A 20,541-nucleotide genomic window follows, 5' to 3' on the forward strand; every position below is an offset into this window, starting at 1 on the left:
AGCTCCTGAGACCCTTCATGGTCTTCTCTAGCTCACCTCCCAACTTTCTGCTCTCCTTCAGTGGTCAACTCCAGCCATACCTACTTTTCAAGCCCAACCATGTTCTTTTAGATCTTGAAACCCTAACTCATGTATTCTTTCTTCTTGGAACACACTCTTTCCCCCAGGACTTGGTATTTCCTATTTGGTGTGATGTCACTTCAAGAAGGCTTTGTTTAAAGTCTTTGTTAGGTGACCTTCTCAGGGGCTCCCACTACACCCAGCACTTCTTCCACCACACCATTATCTCTTTTCTGTCTGTACCAACCACCAAATACCCTCATGAAGGTACTTTTACATGATATGGATACTATTCACTGTATTTCTTTTTTCCCTTCAGTGCATACCCTCACAGAATTTAATATTACTGATACCTCCCTCTTCTAGAAGCAGGTACCCAAATATTTCTTTGACAAAGTTCTTCCCATTATCTTCCCACATTTCTCATCATAGTTTCACGCTGCATTTTGTGGGCACCACCAGGTTTACCTTCCTGGTTGTTTTTCTTCACCAACACTTCCAGTTTCAACCATGACTACTACTGGACAATTAATTGTTTGGTTTTCTTCTCTAGATGGCAAAGAACTACTGAAAGCTTTTCAGCAGAGATGCTGCACCAAGATTTTTAGGGATAGCATATAGCAAAGAACCATAATACATCCAGGAGATAAAAGACAACATCAAGAAGTTGTTTCAATTGTCCACGAAGAATTTCTGAATGAATTATGGACATGGTAGTAGAGGAAGAAAAGGAAAGAAGAGAGAAAGGAAAGAAACATGTAAGATATTTGGGAAGAAGAATCAATAAAGATTTGGCAAGCAACTAGATAGGGCAAAGGATGAAAGGTTAGGGAGAAGGCAGACTTCTCCCTATGTGAGAGGGTGTTTCAATCATACATCACCTCTGGATGCATGAGTTCTGTCTAAACCCAAATAACTGGCAAAGGAGCAAAACAAAAGAGAAAACAAAAAAAGAATACATACAACCAGGAAATGAAAAAATAAAATGCTGATGGGTAAAGTTTCTTGATTCTCTGGTTAAACTAAATGAAAAACCATACATACAAGTAAACAAGAAGTTGAAAGAAAAAACAATCTTCAGAAGGTACACTGTCCTATTAGAACAGAATTTTAGAGTCCTACTTATTGGTAGAATACCCAAGCAAGGGAGAAAATCAAATTAAACTGAGGACATGATAAAATTGTGATATTTAATACTTTATAATCTCTAATAATTATCATTTCAAGATTGATCTGGAAAACAGACTCAAGAGACAGGCAAGGAAGATTGAAATTAGATGTAATATACTACTAAATGAAAAATACAATACCATCATTCTTATAACGTTTATAGAATGGTTATCATCTTGACAATGCTAAGGCATGCCTTTTTGGTTTAATGGGAAAGTCAGTCTTCATTAACTGAAGTCACTACACTGTTCAGCATTCATCTGTATACTCACTCTGATCTTCACTTTGCTTCTTAGAATTCTGCCCTTTGGGTCTCACACCATATCCCATTTCTATAAGCACATGGTCTAGAAGTTTTCCTAAAAAGTGTTTAAAAAAATACATCTTCATTGAAATACTAAAGTAATACAGGAAAAGTGAAAAACCTAGTCAATCACACAACTTAAGAGATTATAGCTATTAATACATGGGCATATGCGTTACCAGATCAGTTACTATGGGCAAGATATAGTTTAGTAAGGCCCAGGTTTAAAAATCAAGGCAAAATTCCTAGATACGTGATAGAAAACTCAAAAAGATTCTCTTCAAAATTCTGAGTAATATGATTTTTCACCTCACAAGTACACTTAGAACATGTAATAAGAAGACATCAATTTCAAACACAGCACTTCCTCCCACACTGGCAGTATGGCTGAGACAAGGGTTAGCCAGCAAGGGCATGGGCTTCAGAGTTCCTGGAAAAGCATCCAATGCTGGAGACCATAACATGAAACATACACAGCAAAAACAAAAACAGATTTTATACTAAATTTCAACAGATTGACTACATTTACCACATCACCCACGATGAAAAAAGTCTCTAGGAACAGAGAGATAATACCTGGTAAACAGACAATTACAGGCACACTGTAAGAAGTCACTTTTCAAACAGATGAAGCTATAATGGAAGGACAGGATTCCAGAGAGTTTCCATTTTCACAACCGAAACGTTACATATTAACAAAATATAATTCTTCTAAGGGTGAAATGAATTCAGAGAAATTCAAGAATTTCCTTTAATAATGGTGTAGACAAATAGGTATTATAACGACCATCTTAGAATAATACAGGTACCTTCCGCCCCCATGTGAAGTCTAGCCTAAGCTTTTTACACCCTTTCTGTGAATGTGCCTCACATTTTGTAACTGCCAGTCAAGGCCCTATTGTCAGTTACATTCTGAATGACTCCAGACAGAAGTGTAATTGACCTCACCTCTGTGTTTCTATTTCTTCTGAGTAACAGGTGAGAACTAAACAACAGATTCAAAAGAAAAAAAAAAAAAAGACTCAGATCTTACCTGAACTTTGCAGCTTAACATCTACCGCACAGGTAAGCACTTTCTCATCTAAGACGTCGATAATCTTTATAGAGCAGTACTGCTCCATTAACAGTGATTTAATAGTTATGATACAATCATTACTCCAATCGCCCTCTGCTGGGATAACGCCAGCCACAAAGCACTTTACGGCCTGAAAGATTTTGTGCAAGTTACTGAAAAGAATCAGTATTTAAAAATAAATTTTCTAATTACTTATCAAGTCTTCAAGTAGTAACCAGATAAACAACTTGAGGTGTAATTAGTTATTTCTCTTGATAATTCTACAGTACCTGAAGTTCAAGAAAAATCATACAAAGATAAAAATCATATCTCAATAATACATAAATTCTGTCTACTTTCCAATAATGTAATTAATATAGGAATGATTATTTTTAAAGAGGTTAACAAGATGTAACTAAAAATGTTAGTTTCTCATCTGAGACACTACTTCACTAAGTAAGTTGGCCAGCCCATGGCTGCCCAACCAGAAGCAAACACTGATCCCATCAAAACATTAAAACAGCTCACTGGGGATACTGTCAAGAATCCAGAAAGAGAACTTACACAAGGAGGAAACAAGCCAATGTTTCTGTGTAGTTGATGAATTCTGTCTAGTGGAATTACTTCTTCATTTCCATAATCAATATACAAGACTTGTACCTTCTTCTGCAGCACATCAACATCCTGTATTACTGCTCTGTTCCAGGTCTGGAAGGGAAAAATGGTGGCATTGTTTCAAAACAACACTTTACAAACTTAAAGAACTCCTTAACTGGTATACAGACTAGGTAAATGAAAGAGGGCTCCTGTTCTGTAAAAATCTGGGTAAGAAATCTCTAAAGTTACCTGGTTAAGACACCTTACTGTGCAAAAATATTCAAAAGCTGTTCCAGCCCAGCAGACTATTACACACTACTGCCTCAGCTACACAAATAAATACTAACTCTAAGATCAGTAATCAGTCTATAAACAGGCACACAGGAACCAATGAACAGGAAGACAGGGCAAGGGTGTGGAATACTGAAGATGAGACAGGATTGTGACCCGAATCTGCCTGCAAGCCACTCCATGCATCATTAAAAGCTCTGGTGTTGACAGACCAAGATAAGTTAAAACATTTTGTTAAGCAATTCATTTCAGCAGGGGTTACCTGATCAACAGTGTACTTGGCAACACAAACTTCCCCCTTAACAGGAATATAATCATCTTCATGCACCATGTTTGCATATGTTTCTTTTAAGTTTTCAGAAAGTTGGTTCATGTATTCTAAAACTTCTGAAGAATATAACTGGACATAAAAGTCACCTGGGTGTTTGAATTCAGTAACTGTAGCCTTTCAAAGACAGAAAAGATAAATAATTCACTAGGAACAAAAACAAATATTAACTTCTTAAGGCTTTGAAATTAAGATACAAGTAGGTTTTGGACAGTTTTTGCAATCTTTATTAATTTTATCAGATATATTCTGTATTTACCTTGTAAAAAGCTCAATTAAAAATAGGAAATTAGGACATAAGAATTTATAGTTCTTTGACAGCTAAAAAAATACCTTTATTTCCATGGTTTTCTTGAGTTGTAGACTTTTCAAATCAGAAAACATTATTTTCTCAGCACCAATGGCTCTTTCTTTAGTAATCCCAAGTGGACAGTCACTCTGGTTTGAAAAACATATAAGGAGTTACTCATAAGCACATATTTCAATAGTACTGTGTCACTAGTTGCTGGAGTCATGGTCACAAAAGCCTGATTATTTAGACTTAAGAGAACACAGGGATAGGGAAGGCCTCTGAGTTTCTGAAAGCCACTGTCCACAGGCAGTGTGCATATTATTGAGGCTCCCCCAAGAATGAGGCTATGACAGAACATAATGTTGAGTTTAAAAACTAGCAGGGAATTATCCATTTAACATCTGAAACTTTAAATGTGCATTTGTTAATGTTTTTGTAAGAATAAACATTTGAGCTGGGCATCAGTGGCTCACATCTACAATCCTAGCTACTCAGGAGGCAGAGATTAGGAGGATTGCGATTCAAAGACAGCTTGGGCAAATAGTTTGTGAGACCCTATCTCAAAAAAAATAAACCCATCACCAAAAAAAAAAAGACTGATGTGGTTGGAGTGGCTCAAGGTATAAGCCCTGTGTTCAAGCCCAGTACTACAAAAAAAAAAAAAAAAAAAAGACTTCAATTTTTTTTTTTTAAGTAGAAACTAGGAAAAGCTACAGAAAGATAATCTCTACAAATCTGAGTGTAACACAATCAGAAAAATTTCAAATTGCAAATGACTTAGATCATAGTTCTCCAAATGGAAGAGCGCTATTAACAAAAACAAAACAACCACTGCTCCTCAGCTAGGAAGCAAGGCCTTACAGACTGCAGTGTACAGAGCAGGAGAACCCGTCTATGCTGGGGCCTATAAAAAAGGGGCTCTTCTGGGAGACCAACTGATTTTACCAGAGACATAGACATCCCAATAACTCTTAGGAAAAACACTGAAAATGAGTAACTCTCAAAGATTGCCCAAAAGACATCAAACCCCATCACTAGCGTGTAGTGTATAATGAGAACATTTTGTTCAAAAATAAACACTGGTGAAATGCAGAACTAAGTCCAAAATATTTCAACTTTACTCTAAAGAAAGAATATCATACCTCATTTTTCACTTCAACATTCTTTGTTTCAAAAGTTGATTTATTATCCTCAAGTTTGTGCAAACTGAAATAAAGCAACTGATTATAACATTTATACTACAGAGGTAAGAGTAGGGTCACAAACCTCAAAAAATATGTTAAATTCTCAATGAAAACAATCTATAAAAAGCACAACAGTCTGAGAGCATCACAGTGGTCACAAAGCAAAGTCCAGTGCTGCCTGTGCCATGTCCACCTGAGCCTCCTTGGTGTGCTTGCTCAAAAAGCCACCAAAATGGAGCAGTCACAATTGTGCATTCGGATCTGTAATATGGAGACAACCCCTATGATACCTACAGTGTTGAAGATCAAATTAGATATGTGAAAAACTTTTACAAACTGTTAAATGCCAGGAAACTAAGATTTATGCATTTTAAAATCACAACTCAAGAGGCACTGTGAGAGTTATAACTTGTTAAACTTCAGGAAGGCAGACTGCAGGTATGGCTGAAGTGGCAAAGCATCTGCTTTGCTGTGTAATTGTTTTCCAAGTGTGAAGCCCCGAGTTCAAAATCCCAATCCCAACAACAACAAAAAAATTTTTTAAAAAGGACTGGCGGTATGGCTCAAGCAGTAAAGCACCTGTCTTGCAAGTGTGAAGCTCTGATTTCAAACCCCAGTCCCACCGCCCCCCCCCCACAAAAAAAACTTGGGAAAGCACACCCGATTAGAAACTAAGGAATTCTAAAGCTCTAGTCATTAAAAGTCACTGAAGGTTCTAAATTTTAGTGTGTACTTTCTAATGAAATTGCAGTTATGAAACTAAATTTGTTAAGCTATTTACTTCAGATTAGTACACTTGTTATCCCTCGATAAACAAGTAGAAAGTCACAACTCCTACACATTTCTGGCCTGCTCAACTGATTAAATCCTCTATCAGAAACTTTTTTCACTATTTCCTGATGAACAAACACAACATGAACACTTACTTTTTCTGAACAGGCTTGCACACGATGCTATGGGCAGACCAGTCTCTCCTCTGACATGCCGTGGAGCAATAGTACGTCTGCTTGCACTGAGAACACCTCAGGGACCCTGTGGAATGCAGCCCACAACGTCACCTATTGTGCACTCTGAGGTCAAAACACTGCCAGAGAGTGGGCAGAGCAAGGGTTCTGCTAATCATCTCAAGAAGGCTATGTACAGAGAACTGTGAGTTACTAGGCTTGAACTTTTAAAGCTCTCTTAAAATGCAGAGAAAAAGGACTGCAAAGATGATGATGACAGGAGGGTCTGACTTGGAGATGTAACTGACTTTCCTAAAATAGAGCCTAGAGCACACATTACAAAACGAGTACACTTGGTTGTAATGAAAACACTTGTGCAAGCAGATTAAATGGCTTCCCATGTGTCATTCAATGGGAATGAATGACAGAATCATACCAGAAAGGAAAGAAAGGGAAGGAAAAGGAAAGAGGAAAAAAAGCTCAAAAAAAAAAAAGTTGGTTTTGAATGCACTAAGCTTAAAAGAAATTGAAAAAAATTAAAACATTAAATATCAAATAATCAGCAAGCATATGGAAAAAAGTGGTCAAAATGATTGATTGTGAGGGAACTGCAAATTAAAACAACACACACCCATGAGAAGGGAAATCATTAAAAGACTAATACACCAAATGCTGACAAGGATATTGAGCAAGCAGAATGCATTATTAATGGACATGTAAAAAAGAGGCAACTACCTTGGAAAATGGTTTAACAGCTTTTTACAAAGTTAAACACATATCAATCCTTGACTCAGATCTGCTCCCAGGTGGACACTTGAGATAAATGGAAACATGTGTGCACCCAAAGACATGAAAATATTAACAGCCCAAAGCTGGACACAACCAAACTGTTCAACAGAATAAACAAGATGTGTGAAAACATGTTGTACATGACAAATACATATTATTTTATCTGTCAATAAATTTAAAATGTTGTGATATGATCCAAGGGAATATTACTCAGCAACAACAAAAATAGCTAATGATACATGCAACAAGATGGGTTATCTCAAAAATTCTAAATGAGTAAATAAGATTTTTGCAAAGAGCCTGTACTAAATGACTCCATTTAAATGAAAGTCTATTATAGCCAAAGTTATAGTGAAAAAAGGAGAACAGTAGTTGCCTGGGTGGACGGGTCTTGATGGGGAAAGGACATGAAAGAACTTTCTGAAGCTCTTGATGGGGCTATTGGTTTCTGTATTTCAGTGCATGTATAAGATTTACCTAAAAAATGATACTCAAATGAGGAAACAGAATAAGAAAGTATAGATGAAGACCAACAGTAGGAGGCTGAGAGCTACTAAAGATACATAGGTATATAGGACATATGTATACTATTCTGTTTATACTCCACATATTTAAATTTTGCCATAATACAAATATTTTTCAAATGAGTAAAAGCAAAATCCATTAGACATCTAAGAGCAATATGCTTACCAAATAGACCACATCGATGGCAAGTTGTTGACCGAAAAGTAGGTCCTAAGGAGTTGAAGAGTGCCGGATTACTTATGGACAAGGAATTTTCAATCAACTTGTGTGATTGTTTTGACTTTGCAGGAGATACATTATTGCTGGGCTTCAATTAAAAACAAAGAACAGCAGTATTAGAACTTGGTAATAACTTCTCGTAAATGCTGAATTTAGAACTTCCTCTTTTGGTAAGGTAGATACTTTTCCCTATTCCTCCCGAATGTACAACTAAACTCTTAAACTCACATATAAAAACAAGCAAAGACTCATAAAAGGAGGAAAGAGTGTCTTCACCATACTGAAATTGATAAAGTTATGATATGGTAAGTTTGCATATGTAATGTAAAATTCATAGCAACCACTGAGAAAGATGGGTACTGAAAAAACAGTGCAGGTAAATCAAAATGCAATTACGAAAAAGTGTTCAAGTAACCCACAAGGCGGCAAGAAAAACAGATTAAGCAAAATACAATGGCAGACTTAAGCCTCCAACTGTAATTACATTAAATGTAAATGGTCTAAATACGCTAATTAAAAGACACTGGCCAAGTGGATTAAAAGATGTTACCTAACTATATCCTACCTACAAGAAATTATTTTCAAATATAACAATGTAAACATACTGGAAGTGACAAGATGGGGAAGTATCTCATAAATGTTAGTTAAATCGGGAAGCCATGTTAATAACAAAGATTACAGAAGAAAGAAAATGACTAGACAGGGATATTATCACAGAAGGTCAATCAGAAGACATAGCAATCCTACACGTGTATGTAGCAAATAGAGCTCTAAAATGTGAAACAAAACTGAACTGAAAAGAAAAATAAGGCAATCTCTAATTAGAGTCAATTCTGCTCTCAGCAATTGGCATAACTAGACAGAAATGGCAAAGAATAGAGAACCAACATCAGCATTAATCACCAGGATCTATCAGGTATGTGTAGATCATCTGAGCCAATAGAACATGTACCAGATCTATAACCAAAGCTATAAAACAGACACAAGACACTTGGCACAGCTCAGTGGCAGAGCATGTGCTTAGCACCCATGAGGTCCTGGCTTCAATCCCAAGCACAGAGAAACCAAAAACTGAAGAAACCAAAGTAAAGCACACCCACAGTGGGCATACACTGAGACACCCCATTGAATGTCAACTCAAACATTAATCAGGACTGTAAAATAGGCAGTGGAGGGTGAAGGAAGGAGATTAAGATGATAGTATATGGTTGATGGACTTCATACACCTATATGAAACAGAACTAAAAAACCTCTTGCAATTGCTTTAAATAGGGTAGGGAGGGGGGCTGATGGGGAGAGATGAGGGAAATGTAAATAATGTACAATATAAGTCTGACTGGAATTGTCACTACAAATCCCCTCCCCCATATAATGAATATATCCTAATGAAAAAATTTAAAATAAGAAAAATAGTTGTGAACTCATATAGAGGTTTTCTCTGACCACAATAGAAAATAGACCTGAACTAGAAATAAATAGCCGAAAGATAATAGACAATCTCCAAGCACTTGGAAACTAAAATTAACACTTCTAAATGCATGGGTCAAAGAAGAAATTCCAAGTTAAATAAAAGATATGTTGAACTGAAAAATGATAATACAAGATAACAAAATTTGTGGGACACAGGTGGAAGGAAAACAATGCTTTAAGTAGAAAAGAGGAAAAGTCTCAAATCAATAATCTAATCTCTTACTTGCTACAGTTTGGACCTTGATGTCCCTCAAAATCCATGTGCTAAAGGCTTGGTCACCAGGGTGGTGCTGCTGTGCGGTGGTGGAACTCTGGGATGTGGGGAGTAGTGAGAAGACCCTGGGTTGGTGAATGTCCTTGGGGGGACTGTGGGCTCCCACCCTTTCCTCTCTTTCAGTTCCTGACCATGAGGTGAGAGGTTCCACCATGCATTCCTGCCTTTCTATAGCCCCAAATCAACGGGGCTAATTGACCATGGACTGGGACCTTCAAAACTGCTGGCCAAAATAAACTACTTGTCTTTTGAAATCACAATATTGTAGAAATACTGAGATAGATATTAGTGGTTGCCAGGGATCAAGGAGTGTGTGGAGGGGGCAGAGGGAGGTGGATGTGGCCATAAAAAGGCACATCAGGTACTATTTTAATAATGAAAATGCCCCAGCTGTGATCCAGTACTGGAGTTCTGCAGCATGTCACCACTGAGGAAAGCTGGAGAAGGCTACACAAGATCTCTCTACTAACGACTGCAAGTAAATTTACAATTTCCCCAAATTTTTTTTTTTAAAACACAGGTACTAGTTTAAAGACAAGGATATTTAACCTCAAATGATACATACAAATCAAATACTTTTTTTATGAATACAAAAATACTAGAATCTTTTACCTAAAGTGCAAAATAGAAAAAAATAACTTACAGTTTTTATTTCTTTGGGTGGTGAATTATTTCCAAGACTTAAGGCTGACACTGTATTTCCTAGAAAGGAAAAACATAATTTGTAATAGAAGCCAAATATTTTTCATAATATAAAATAGTATATAGTTCCATAATGGCCTCAGAGCTACATCATAAATAAGATACATCCTATTTTTCCTAATTGAAAACAAGGACTATGTGGAAAACTGTTTATAAGAATGCCCAGGATGGCCTCAAAGTCACATCTTACTGAATGCCGGGATTAAAGGCATGCACTTCTGTGCCTAGGTTGAAATTTTCTCGATATTGCTGCTCTCACTGTGTTTCTCTACTTGGCAAGGCAGCAATTCTCAAACTTTTTTGAACTGAGAACCCCCTTTATAATCATAATATTAAGGACCCTAAAGAGTTTTTGTTTACATGGCTTATAGCTGTCAATACTTGGAAATTAAAATAAAAATTTTTATTCATTTAAAAATAAATGCATTCTATGTCGACATATTTCTTTAGAAAGCTACTTTTCAAAACAAAATAATGAGAAAAGTTTTATATGTTTGCACATCTCTTTAATGTAGACATATGGATCCATACGTATGCCTTTGCATCAGTCTGCCATTTCTTGGAGTATCAAGAAAATCTGGCCTCAGAGAGGTAGTTGTAAAAAGTGTTTAATGGCCTTCTCAGGTAATTGCAGATATTTCTTTAACGTCACACCAAAACTCAAGAAGTAATTAACGTATTAGTGGCAACATGAACTCTAAAACTGTATGAATAAACTTTTCATACTGTTATATTAGAATCCACTAATTTATCCTGCACCCAAATGGGTTAACCAGGAAAAGACAGGATCACTGAGTTATGCAGAGTTGTAAGATGTTGACACATTTCATTATACATCAAAATTTATGTATTAAAATCACCATGCATCTTGACATAAAAGTCTTTATGCACTGGGACTCTCTTAACCTTAAAAGTGGCAGACACGAGTTTCTTAAATTCTAGTTTGCTTAAAAGTTTGAACTTTATCACTGGCAACAAAATACGGTCAGCTATTGTCCTTCAAGTGACAAGCTCCCTTTAATTGGAGAAAAAGCTTGACAAATATTTAGGTCTAAACAAAATTTGGTATTCTTTTCAAGTAAAAAGGATGTTCTAAGAAAAAAGTTCCTTTTCAGCTCACATCCCACACATGTGCTTTTATACTTCAGATATTAGAAGTGATTCTTCATTAAAGAACTAAAAACACCTGTACACAAGAGTCAACGTTAAACAATAATTTTTATTGTTTCATCAGGAATATTTTTAAGTGAAATTGGCATTTCTGGTTTTTAACTTTAAGTGCATGAAAATGAAAAACTGATGATCACTGGTCTGGGGTTGATGCCCTGGCCTTAAGCTGGGCTATGAGGCTAATGCAGTTCACCACCCTTGCTTTGTACCATTAGTGGAAAGTCGACATTCCAAAAAAAAAAAAAAAAAAAGCAAACAATGTTTTAATGTCTTTACAAAAATGGTTTTGACCCCGTGAGGAACACTAGCTGTCTAAGGATCACGTTCTGAGAATTACATCAACAGTGTTAAAAGAGCTCATCTCATATACATCCGAGGCTAAATTCCACCAGGTCCCACCCTCCTTTAAAATCAGGTTTTGAGAATAAAGACAAAAGGACTAATAAAAAACAAATCACATGGATCTGCTTAACTAATATCTTTAAAATACCATTGAGAGCTATTATTTGCATAAAATTTGCACGGTAGTTTTATTAAAAATACAGTCAGCCTCTGGAACAGCCACAAAAAGCCCACGTGCTTCCTTTCTACAACGCTACTACAGCTGATTGAAGAGAAGGACGCTCACAGTAGTCACTCTCTCCTGAGGAATCCTTTCTGAGATCAATCAAGCCAGAAATAGCTACTTGGTATTTGTTTTTCCTTCTAAGCCAATAACCAAATGCAAATACTCTACAGTACTCATTGTCTGTTTGATTATCTCACTGGTGATAAGTCCGACACCGCTGGAATCAAGAATCAGTAACCCCGTGGTTGTCACTCACCTGTTGACAATGCCTTCCTCTCTCCTTTGGATGCAACCACTTCTCCACTGATACCAGAAGGGTTTGGAGATACTGAGCTATCTTCCTGACTAGCTAAATACTGTTTGGTTTGCTCACAAAGCAAAAAATTGTCCTTTTTATTTCCGTTCTCTGGGCTTTTTAACCTGAAGTTAGGATGGTTATGGTGTGCTCCAGGACTTCTTATAGACTCATGCGCTGGAAGCTTGCCTTCTTTTTTCTCAAAGTTAAATGGCTCTGTCATCTTACAAGTAGTTGCTTCCGAATTATTTCTTGACATATTAGGCAGTAATTTAACATTCAGTGAAGTCTAAGGAAAGAAATATATTTAAGAGACAATTTTTAAATACAAAATTAGAACTACAGCCCTATATGAATTATTTCAAGTATTTATGTAACAGGTAATTCCAATAAACAATTCCAAAGCTGGCTTAACGTTGACATCAAAACCTAGCCTATAAGACACAAGAACAGCTGTCTATGGGTACGTATAAACTCCAAGGTCAACAAAATTCAACAGAAGACCACTCGAAAGACATGAGAAGAGTCATCTCAAACTTCCACACCATTCCTCACTTTTTAAAAGCTTCTAAAGCACCGGAAAGAAAAGGACTTTCATCTTTACCTTACTGGTGAAATACAACAGAGTCCATTGCTTAAATCTGGTCATCACCTACCTTTCTCCCTTTTCCTCTACTCTCTCCTGCTTCATGCTACACCAAGCCCTCTAATATGATGAACCACTGACTACCCAGAACGCCCTGCTCTCCCACCTACCTGATCATCTAAGCATTGTTCTCAACTCCTCTCAGGTGACTCCTATTCCCTGGTTTTCCTGAACCACTAAGTACCCAAAATGCCCTGCTCTCCCACCTGCCTGATCATCTGGCCCCACTGGTCTCAGCTGACCCCCATTCCCTCTGGTTTTCCCAGGCACCCTGCATTGATAGTCTCCAGCTGAAATTCCACAAATTGTGACATGTATCTACTTCTTTCAAAGACCTACTACGTGCACCTTTCTCTGAAAATAAGTTACAGGCCTATTGCAAGCTTTTCATGTTTAATTTGCAGCAAAGTGCCTCAGAGAAACCTCTCATCAGAAATGATGCTGGCTTGCCCTTTTCCTTTCCTCAAAGAATGTTAAGTGTTCTGTTCAGGGGAAGCACCTGAAGTGGACAAACAACTTCTTGAAGCAGTTACCAGTTTTGTCTGTAAACTGAATGCAAAACTTCTTTCTAGTCTAAAAATTTCAAAGGGGAAGAAAAAGATCATGGAATGTTCAAACTAATAAATATTTAAATGCTGTTTAATATAGTATTGAACAAATAGCAGAAAAATCTTCCCTCTTGGTGTCCTAAAGTGCTCATCTTATTTCTGTTTTAAATTAGGTCTAGCCTACTCCAATGACAATGTATAAAAGACAATGAAAATGTAAAAGGAAATTATCGGAACACTCAAAGACAGGGTGCTCTCAGATCCTAGGGAAGATTCCTAACAGCAAGACCTTCAGTGTGCAGCTATGGTGGGAGACCCTGCAGCTACCAAAGAAAGTACACCTGTACCTACAAGCCTGCTTAAATTGGAGGAAAAGATTGAGAACCATAATACTGGATGCAATGACAGCAACAGGTCAAATTACAAAAGAAAAAACTTTCCCCTCCAAGAGAAACTGGTGATAGAGGGGTATGTGAACAGTGAAGTCCTCTAGACTCTGTACAAGAAATATAAAGAAGTTGACTTAAAATATTAAGAGTAACTACTAGAAGAACAGAAACAATGCATAGAATTAAAACAGAAGAAAACACTTAGCCAAACAGGAAGGAAAAAAAAAAAAAACCTCCAAGCATCTGGCAAGCAGAAAGCATGAGTAAGATGACAGGACCACACCAAGCAATGTAAGTATCAATGGATTAGCCTCAATTAGAAAAGGGGAGGAGGAGGCGTAGCTCCTACTTTGTAGGCACAAAGCCCTGTGTTCAAACCCCAGTCTCACCAAAATAAAAACAAAACAAAACAAAATAATAGAAAAGGGAAGGAGAGACAGACCCAGGGTGAAAAACATCCAGCTAGATGTCATACACAATAGGCACACATAAAACCAAATTTATACAGTAAGGTTGAAAACAGAGACTGAAATGTGTGATATGCAAATAACCAAAATAAAGGCAGAATGTTAATGTTGTTATTAACAGCAGATAAAATAGAACTCAAGATAAAAAATATTGAGACAAAGATTACTTTACACTAATAAAAGAAATCCACTAAGGAAAGACCAGAGTAGCCCAGAATCTCTGACTACTTGCTTTAAAGTTGCTTTGAGATGTAGTAAGCAAAAATCCTGGGGGAGAAATTCAATCCAAAATGATAAGGACACATCTGCCTTAAACACCTCTGGTCAGAGAGAAAACAAGCAGTGATAAAGAATAATTCAGAACACAATAAATTTCATCTAACAGGGGCCGATATAACCAACAGTATTCACCTCTCCAACTCTGAGCACACACTGGACCACATCAACTCCAAGAGAAAAAACCCTAGTATCACACAGCCCATATCCACACTTCACAATATGCACGCGTCTGAGAGAAGGGTTTTTGCTTCTGTTGTTTAAAAGTGGGAAAATGTCACAAAAGGAATGACAGCAAGCATAACATGACCAATTAAAAACTTACCAAAAAAACAGACCAGGAAATAGGTATCATCACAGAGATAACAAATTTGGTAACTTTTCAAAAACAGGATAAGTATCAAGATACTGTAGCAGACACCATGACTGCCCACCTACTTACATTTAGTGACAGCACTGAGTGACAACAGAGTTCTGAGTGGACTTCAGAGAAAGCTTTAGCTCATTGCTGATGAACAGGGACAGATTTGGCTGGCAAGGTCCTTTACTCCTGTCTTCTACAACACATTCCACTCACCTTTTAACGGGGACTCAATAAGCACACTCAGAATACTGGAGCAGAAAATGAGCACCGCATCCCCTGCAGAACGCCTGAGCCATCAAGACCCGTGCCTATGCACTAACGTGCTGTGGCACCAACGAACAAGGCCACGGGTTTTCTGCCATTTGCAGCTCAACTGATACACGTACCAATAAAAAAATAAGCAAATGGCATAAACAGCATGCAGAAAGGATGAAGATTAGCTGGTAAACTCAAGGGGAAGGCAGTCAACCTCATCAAATATTCAAATTGAAAGAAACACAATAATACATATTCTCTACCTAAAATGGGTGCAATTAAGAAGGCCCCTCGTTGCTGAAGGGAATATCCAAATTGCTTTTTCTGGGAAGCAATTTGGATATGTATGGGGTGGGGAGGTCTTAAAAACTATTCCTAGCTCTTCACTTGGTAACTCCACTTCTAGAAAACGCCCCATTAAAAAATAATCCTAAATCCTAAAAAACCCTGTATGCATAAATGTGCATTTAAAATGGCAAAAAGCAGGCAAGTTAACTGTGATAAATGCAGTAGACAGAACAGTAATTTCCAAATACATGAGAAAACGTTTGTTAGGATGCAAGTGGAAAAATCAGGAAAAAAACCTGTCTATTCAACATACCAGCAAAAAAGAATTCCATGTTAAAAATGGACGAAATTCATTAAGTTTTAAACAACAATGAGTGTTCTGAGGTAGGTGGACTGATGAATCTGTTTCATTGTTCTTTTCGCATGTCTAAGGATGAACTGCTTTTAGAAAAAAAATATTTTAAAGCTTGAGGTATAATTCAATAGTAACTTAAACCCCCTTCCCAAAATGTGTTTACTTAATTCTAACCCAAGCAAAGGGATCACAGCAATATTTAAACCATAAAATTAGGATATAGTCATCATTTTCTCAGGACACCTAGTGAAACTGGTGTCAACATGCTGCAGGGAGCCCCAGATTCAAGTTTTCAAGAAACTGTTCTTACTACTAAGGCTGCCAGTTAATCCATGCACAACTGCTCTCCCCTGTGTATTACAGTTACCTACAAACAAGTCTGTCTTCCAAGCTTTTTAACTTGCTTGAGTGAGGGAACCATGTCTCATTAAAAACAAACAAAAACCTGTGGTTTCCTACAGCATCCAGCATGGTGCTTTGTACGATGAGGTGTTCAAAAGATATGCTAAGATTAAAAACTATTTTACACACACTATCGCACTGCTTTCATGACCATCTGGGTGGGAAAAATGAAACTCACTTAGCTGTCCTAAATGACCCGATTTACTGAGGTTTACAGTAAACTTCATGCTGTGAATCAACTCTTCCAAAATCCAAAACTTGCAAATATATCTGACTGTAGAAGCAATAATATTGCTTAGACTCACTATGAAGTTTAAGCAGCAAACGAAGAGGATTTAGGCTTAAAAGAAGAGCCACGTGGCGTGGACTATTTGAAGGATACCTCACTATTTTGCTCTTTTCAGGAATTTTCATTACAATTCCCAGAGCAAATACACATCTAGACCTGTTCTAGGACCAGAAGCTTCCCACTTTCTTTTATTTGGGGTCAGTTAATGGGTGCAGTACTTTTTTTTTTTTTTTAAATAAATGGTTCTCTTCCCAACTGACTTACTCTTCCTCTGCTGCCTATGACCTCAACTTTTCAAACATCTGAGGAAGCCTTGACAACCCCTCTCCCCAGGTCTTTCACGTGGCTCATGTAACACCTTCCAGATTCCTTCCAGTTCTAGGCTTTCTCTGCCTAATCAGAGACCCTCATAAAACCTGACTCTCCCAATTGAGCATGATTTCAGATGGCCTGAGAGCAGGGAAGCAGGAGAACCACGCTATCTCTAACTTGGAACACTGAAATGTCTATTCGTGTTGTTAGCTTTTGGAGCATCTGGTCACTGCTGTGAATCCAAATAAAACTCTCAGACACCGAAAATCTTTCGGAATTTAATTTTACTAATCTTATAAAATTTAACTATATCATTAAATTGACTTTTTCCTTTTGATTTACTGGTCTATAAATTTATACACACATATAGATTTGCGTGTAACCACTACTGCTGAGACACAAAATTGGCTTTTAAGACAAATTTTAACATTAAAAACCACCTGTAAAGCTAGGAGCCAGTGACTCATGCCTATAATCCTAGCTACTTGGGAGGATGAGGTCAGGAGGATTGTGGTTCAAGGTTAGGCCAGGCAAATTGTTTATGAGATCCCATAACCAGAGCAAAATGGACTGGAGGTGTGGCTCAAGCAGTAGAGCACCTGCTTTGCAAGCACGAAGCCCTGAGTTCAAACCCCTGTCCCACAAAAACAACATAACACCTGTAAGGCTGCATTTATACCTACTTAGCTTCATCCTGTGTCAATCACCAGGCAAACGTGAATCACCAGTGTGCTGTCCCTATGGTGCACTACTAGGAGTCCCAACCTCAGCCTGTAGACGTCTAATATAGACAGGTGAAGAGATGTTGCTGCAAGCTCATGATACCTCCTGGCCTAATCTCACCCAGGTTTGTCTGGCTTTAGCAGTACTGGGAACAGTAAATGCTCTATTACTGGAGCCATGACACAAGTCCTTTTGCTTTCTGATAGTCTCACGCTTTTGCCCAGATGGCTTCAAATGGACCTTCCTACCTCTGCCTCCCCACTAACTGGGAATACTAACTGGATGCCACCATGACCAGCTCTCACCTAGCTTTAAAGCATGCAGTTTCCCCCATTTAAAACCCGCTACTTTTTATGCTATTGGCAGCTAGTAAAAAATGAACTTAATCATCCTACAATTCATAGTAATGTTATGTTTTCTTAGCTAACACAGGAGTTACTTTGAAGGGTTCCCAAATTTCTTTGTTAAAAGGATCTTGGTTTTGTGCTTCTGCTTTGACCCCAACAAGTGAGGCTTCCTAAAGGCAGGGCCCCTCTTTTAATTCCCTTAGAATCATACTTTCTATGATTCCCACATGCTGCTGAGAGCATCCTAGGTTACACTTTTCCCATCGGGAGACCAAACCCTAAAATAACCCCCCCAGTGAGTTAATTCTTTTAAGAAAAGTGCACAGAGAGCTACTTGGCTGCAATGCTTTTGCTTTCCTGGTAACATCACACATTCAAAGAGAGCCATTCTACCCAAAGGGAACACTGTGTGAATGCAGCAAAACTCAAAGGTTCAGTAGAGCATGAGCACTGACCTCAGATCCAAGGCCCACCTTCCTCATTTAAAGATGCTACTGTGCTTCATCTTTCTAGGATTCAATGACTGCATAATGTGGACAGTGACTTCCTAGTAAGTCCTAATCATGGGCTTAAATGAGGGACTGTACCTAGTCACCTAGTATGGTGGCTGTGTTATTCCTAAACCCCCTTCCTCATGCTGGGGGCCTCTCCCATGGTAGACAAGCATCTACCACTGAGCTACACTCCTAACCCTTTACTTATACCAACTCCCACATACAAAATTTCTTCTTCTCATGAGGAAATAATGGAACTAACCTGAAGATTAAAGTCTATTTCTAAATAGAAAGTCCCACCCACCCTGTGCAATCCCAGCATGTTACCCAGTTGAGAAGAAAATCCAGGTCACCCCATACACTTGCAATTTTGTACACAATACTCTTGGTGTCTCACTAAAGGAACTAAAGGCATCTGCTCTAACTCCAGAGACCCAACAGGGCAAGCATATTTATAGCAGGGGCCCTAGAAAACCAAGTGCCAGGAAAAGCGATTGGTACACTACAGTCAAGCTATTAACACCCCTTAAACAAACTAGAGTCATGATGCACCTTCCTCTCCAATAGGAGGTGGGAGGTGTTCAGGTAAAAGATCGCATATCAATACTGTTTGCACTCTAGCTTTGAGTTAAAACGCAAGCACTGAATCCGCAAACTTGTTTCATGTAGAGAGAAGGGTACGTTAACATTTTGGGAACTCATGCCTGGAAGGGTTAACTATTTTCAAACTCACTGCAAGGCTCCTGCTTGCTCACACACCAATTCGCAGCCTTGCACTCCTCCAACCAACACAGATTCTGTCCCACACCCCTAACCTCCTACCCTAGACCTGCCCTTCCCAACCAAGGTTCCAAGGTCCCAAGGTCTCCATTTCCAAGCCTTGTACCCGCTCAACGCCTGACTTAACGCCCGATCTCAACGTCCAGAGCCCAACGTCCGGCCCCCAACGACCGAAGCCCAGTCGCCCTCATGCAGCCCCTCCCCCTCACCCAAAATCCTGGGAACTCTGACCTGGAAAGAGGCAAAAGGTCCGCTGACCCCGACCCGTTTCTGAAGCTTGGCCGTGGTGGCGTCTACAGTGGCAGGGACCTCAGTGGCCCAGGTCGCCCCTGCGCTCACCTAGTCTCCAATGCCCAGCCCGCCCGCGTGGTTCCAGCCCCGCGCCTGCGCGCCCACGACGCCCACGTGCGCCCTCCGCGTGCCCGACGGAAGGCACGTTCCGGACCGTGCCCGCCCCGGGGTGCGTCCTGAGGGGCTTGCGGTTGGCAGGTGGTGCGTGGACCCCGGAAGCTCCTCCACGGGAACTTTATAACTGTTTTGCTGGTGTACTCTGGAAAGGTGTCTCTGGCTACTCCGTGGGCAAATTTTGAGCACAAAGACCCAGACCTTGTCTATGCGTAAGTTACTGGGGTCGCTTTAGCTATTTAAGAGTCAGGTGTTTTTCATAGTAACCCACTGCCTTTGTCTCGTCTTGGGAACTAAACCCATGTGGTCATTTCCTCTGCTTCCCCCACCCCTACACACACCTCCCTACATGGGCTTGTGATTGTATCTAGTGGTGTTACTGCAAATACTTTTTTTGCTGTAAAACTTTTCTAACATTTAAAATACTCCCTCTGTACACCCATCACCCAATTCGTGGTCAATCTTGTCTACACTTGCATCCCCATAGCTTCCTGGAGGGTTCCCCCCATCCTTGGTAGTTCTTGGGTTTGAACTCATGGCCTTGAGCTTGAGCCCAAAACCCCACCGTTTCTTCAATGTTTTGAAACAAACCTTGACTTGTATCTTGTTTTCCTTTTAATAGATTTTATTTTTTTAGAAGTTTTAGATTCACAGAGTAAATGGAAGAGTTTCCTCAATAAGCCATATCCAGTTTCCCCTATTATTAATATTTTATATTAGTATGATACGTTTCTTACTATTAAGGAACCAATATTTATTTAGTATTAAGTAACGTGAGTTTATTCAGATTCCTGTAGTGCTTCCCACCACCACTACCACCCATTTTTCCTTGTCTGAGCCAGGCTCCCACTCAGGATCCTACCTTGCATTTAGCTATGTATCTCCTTAGGCTCTTCTTGGCTGTGGTAGTTTGTCATGACCTTGAGAGCTTCAGGGAGGACTGGCATTTTTTAGGATGCCCCACT

At 38.7% G+C, this 20,541-nt stretch overlaps 1 protein-coding gene across 2 annotated transcripts in view; it reads right to left on the reverse strand.

Annotated features, from left to right (window-relative positions):
* The window catches only part of Tdrd1 (tudor domain containing 1), a 42,758-nt gene extending 23,229 nt beyond the window's left edge, over positions 1-19,529 (reverse strand). For both annotated transcript variants that reach the window (XM_074078257.1, XM_074078256.1), the window contains exons 1-11: positions 19,403-19,529; positions 12,198-12,525; positions 10,145-10,203; positions 7,704-7,845; positions 6,207-6,312; positions 5,239-5,302; positions 4,138-4,242; positions 3,739-3,921; positions 3,153-3,296; positions 2,568-2,739; positions 1,503-1,589 (exon numbers count right to left, since the gene is read on the reverse strand). In XM_074078257.1, coding sequence (XP_073934358.1) covers positions 1,503-1,589; positions 2,568-2,739; positions 3,153-3,296; positions 3,739-3,921; positions 4,138-4,242; positions 5,239-5,302; positions 6,207-6,312; positions 7,704-7,845; positions 10,145-10,203; positions 12,198-12,495 — 1,360 coding nt within the window. In that variant the 5' untranslated portion in view covers positions 12,496-12,525; positions 19,403-19,529. The remainder of the gene's footprint in view (positions 1-1,502; positions 1,590-2,567; positions 2,740-3,152; positions 3,297-3,738; positions 3,922-4,137; positions 4,243-5,238; positions 5,303-6,206; positions 6,313-7,703; positions 7,846-10,144; positions 10,204-12,197; positions 12,526-19,402) is intronic.
* Positions 19,530-20,541: the final 1,012 nt, after the last annotated feature.

Source organism: Castor canadensis, chromosome 7, assembly GCF_047511655.1.
Source record: "Castor canadensis chromosome 7, mCasCan1.hap1v2, whole genome shotgun sequence".
In the NCBI taxonomy this organism is placed as follows: Eukaryota; Metazoa; Chordata; class Mammalia; order Rodentia; family Castoridae; genus Castor; species Castor canadensis.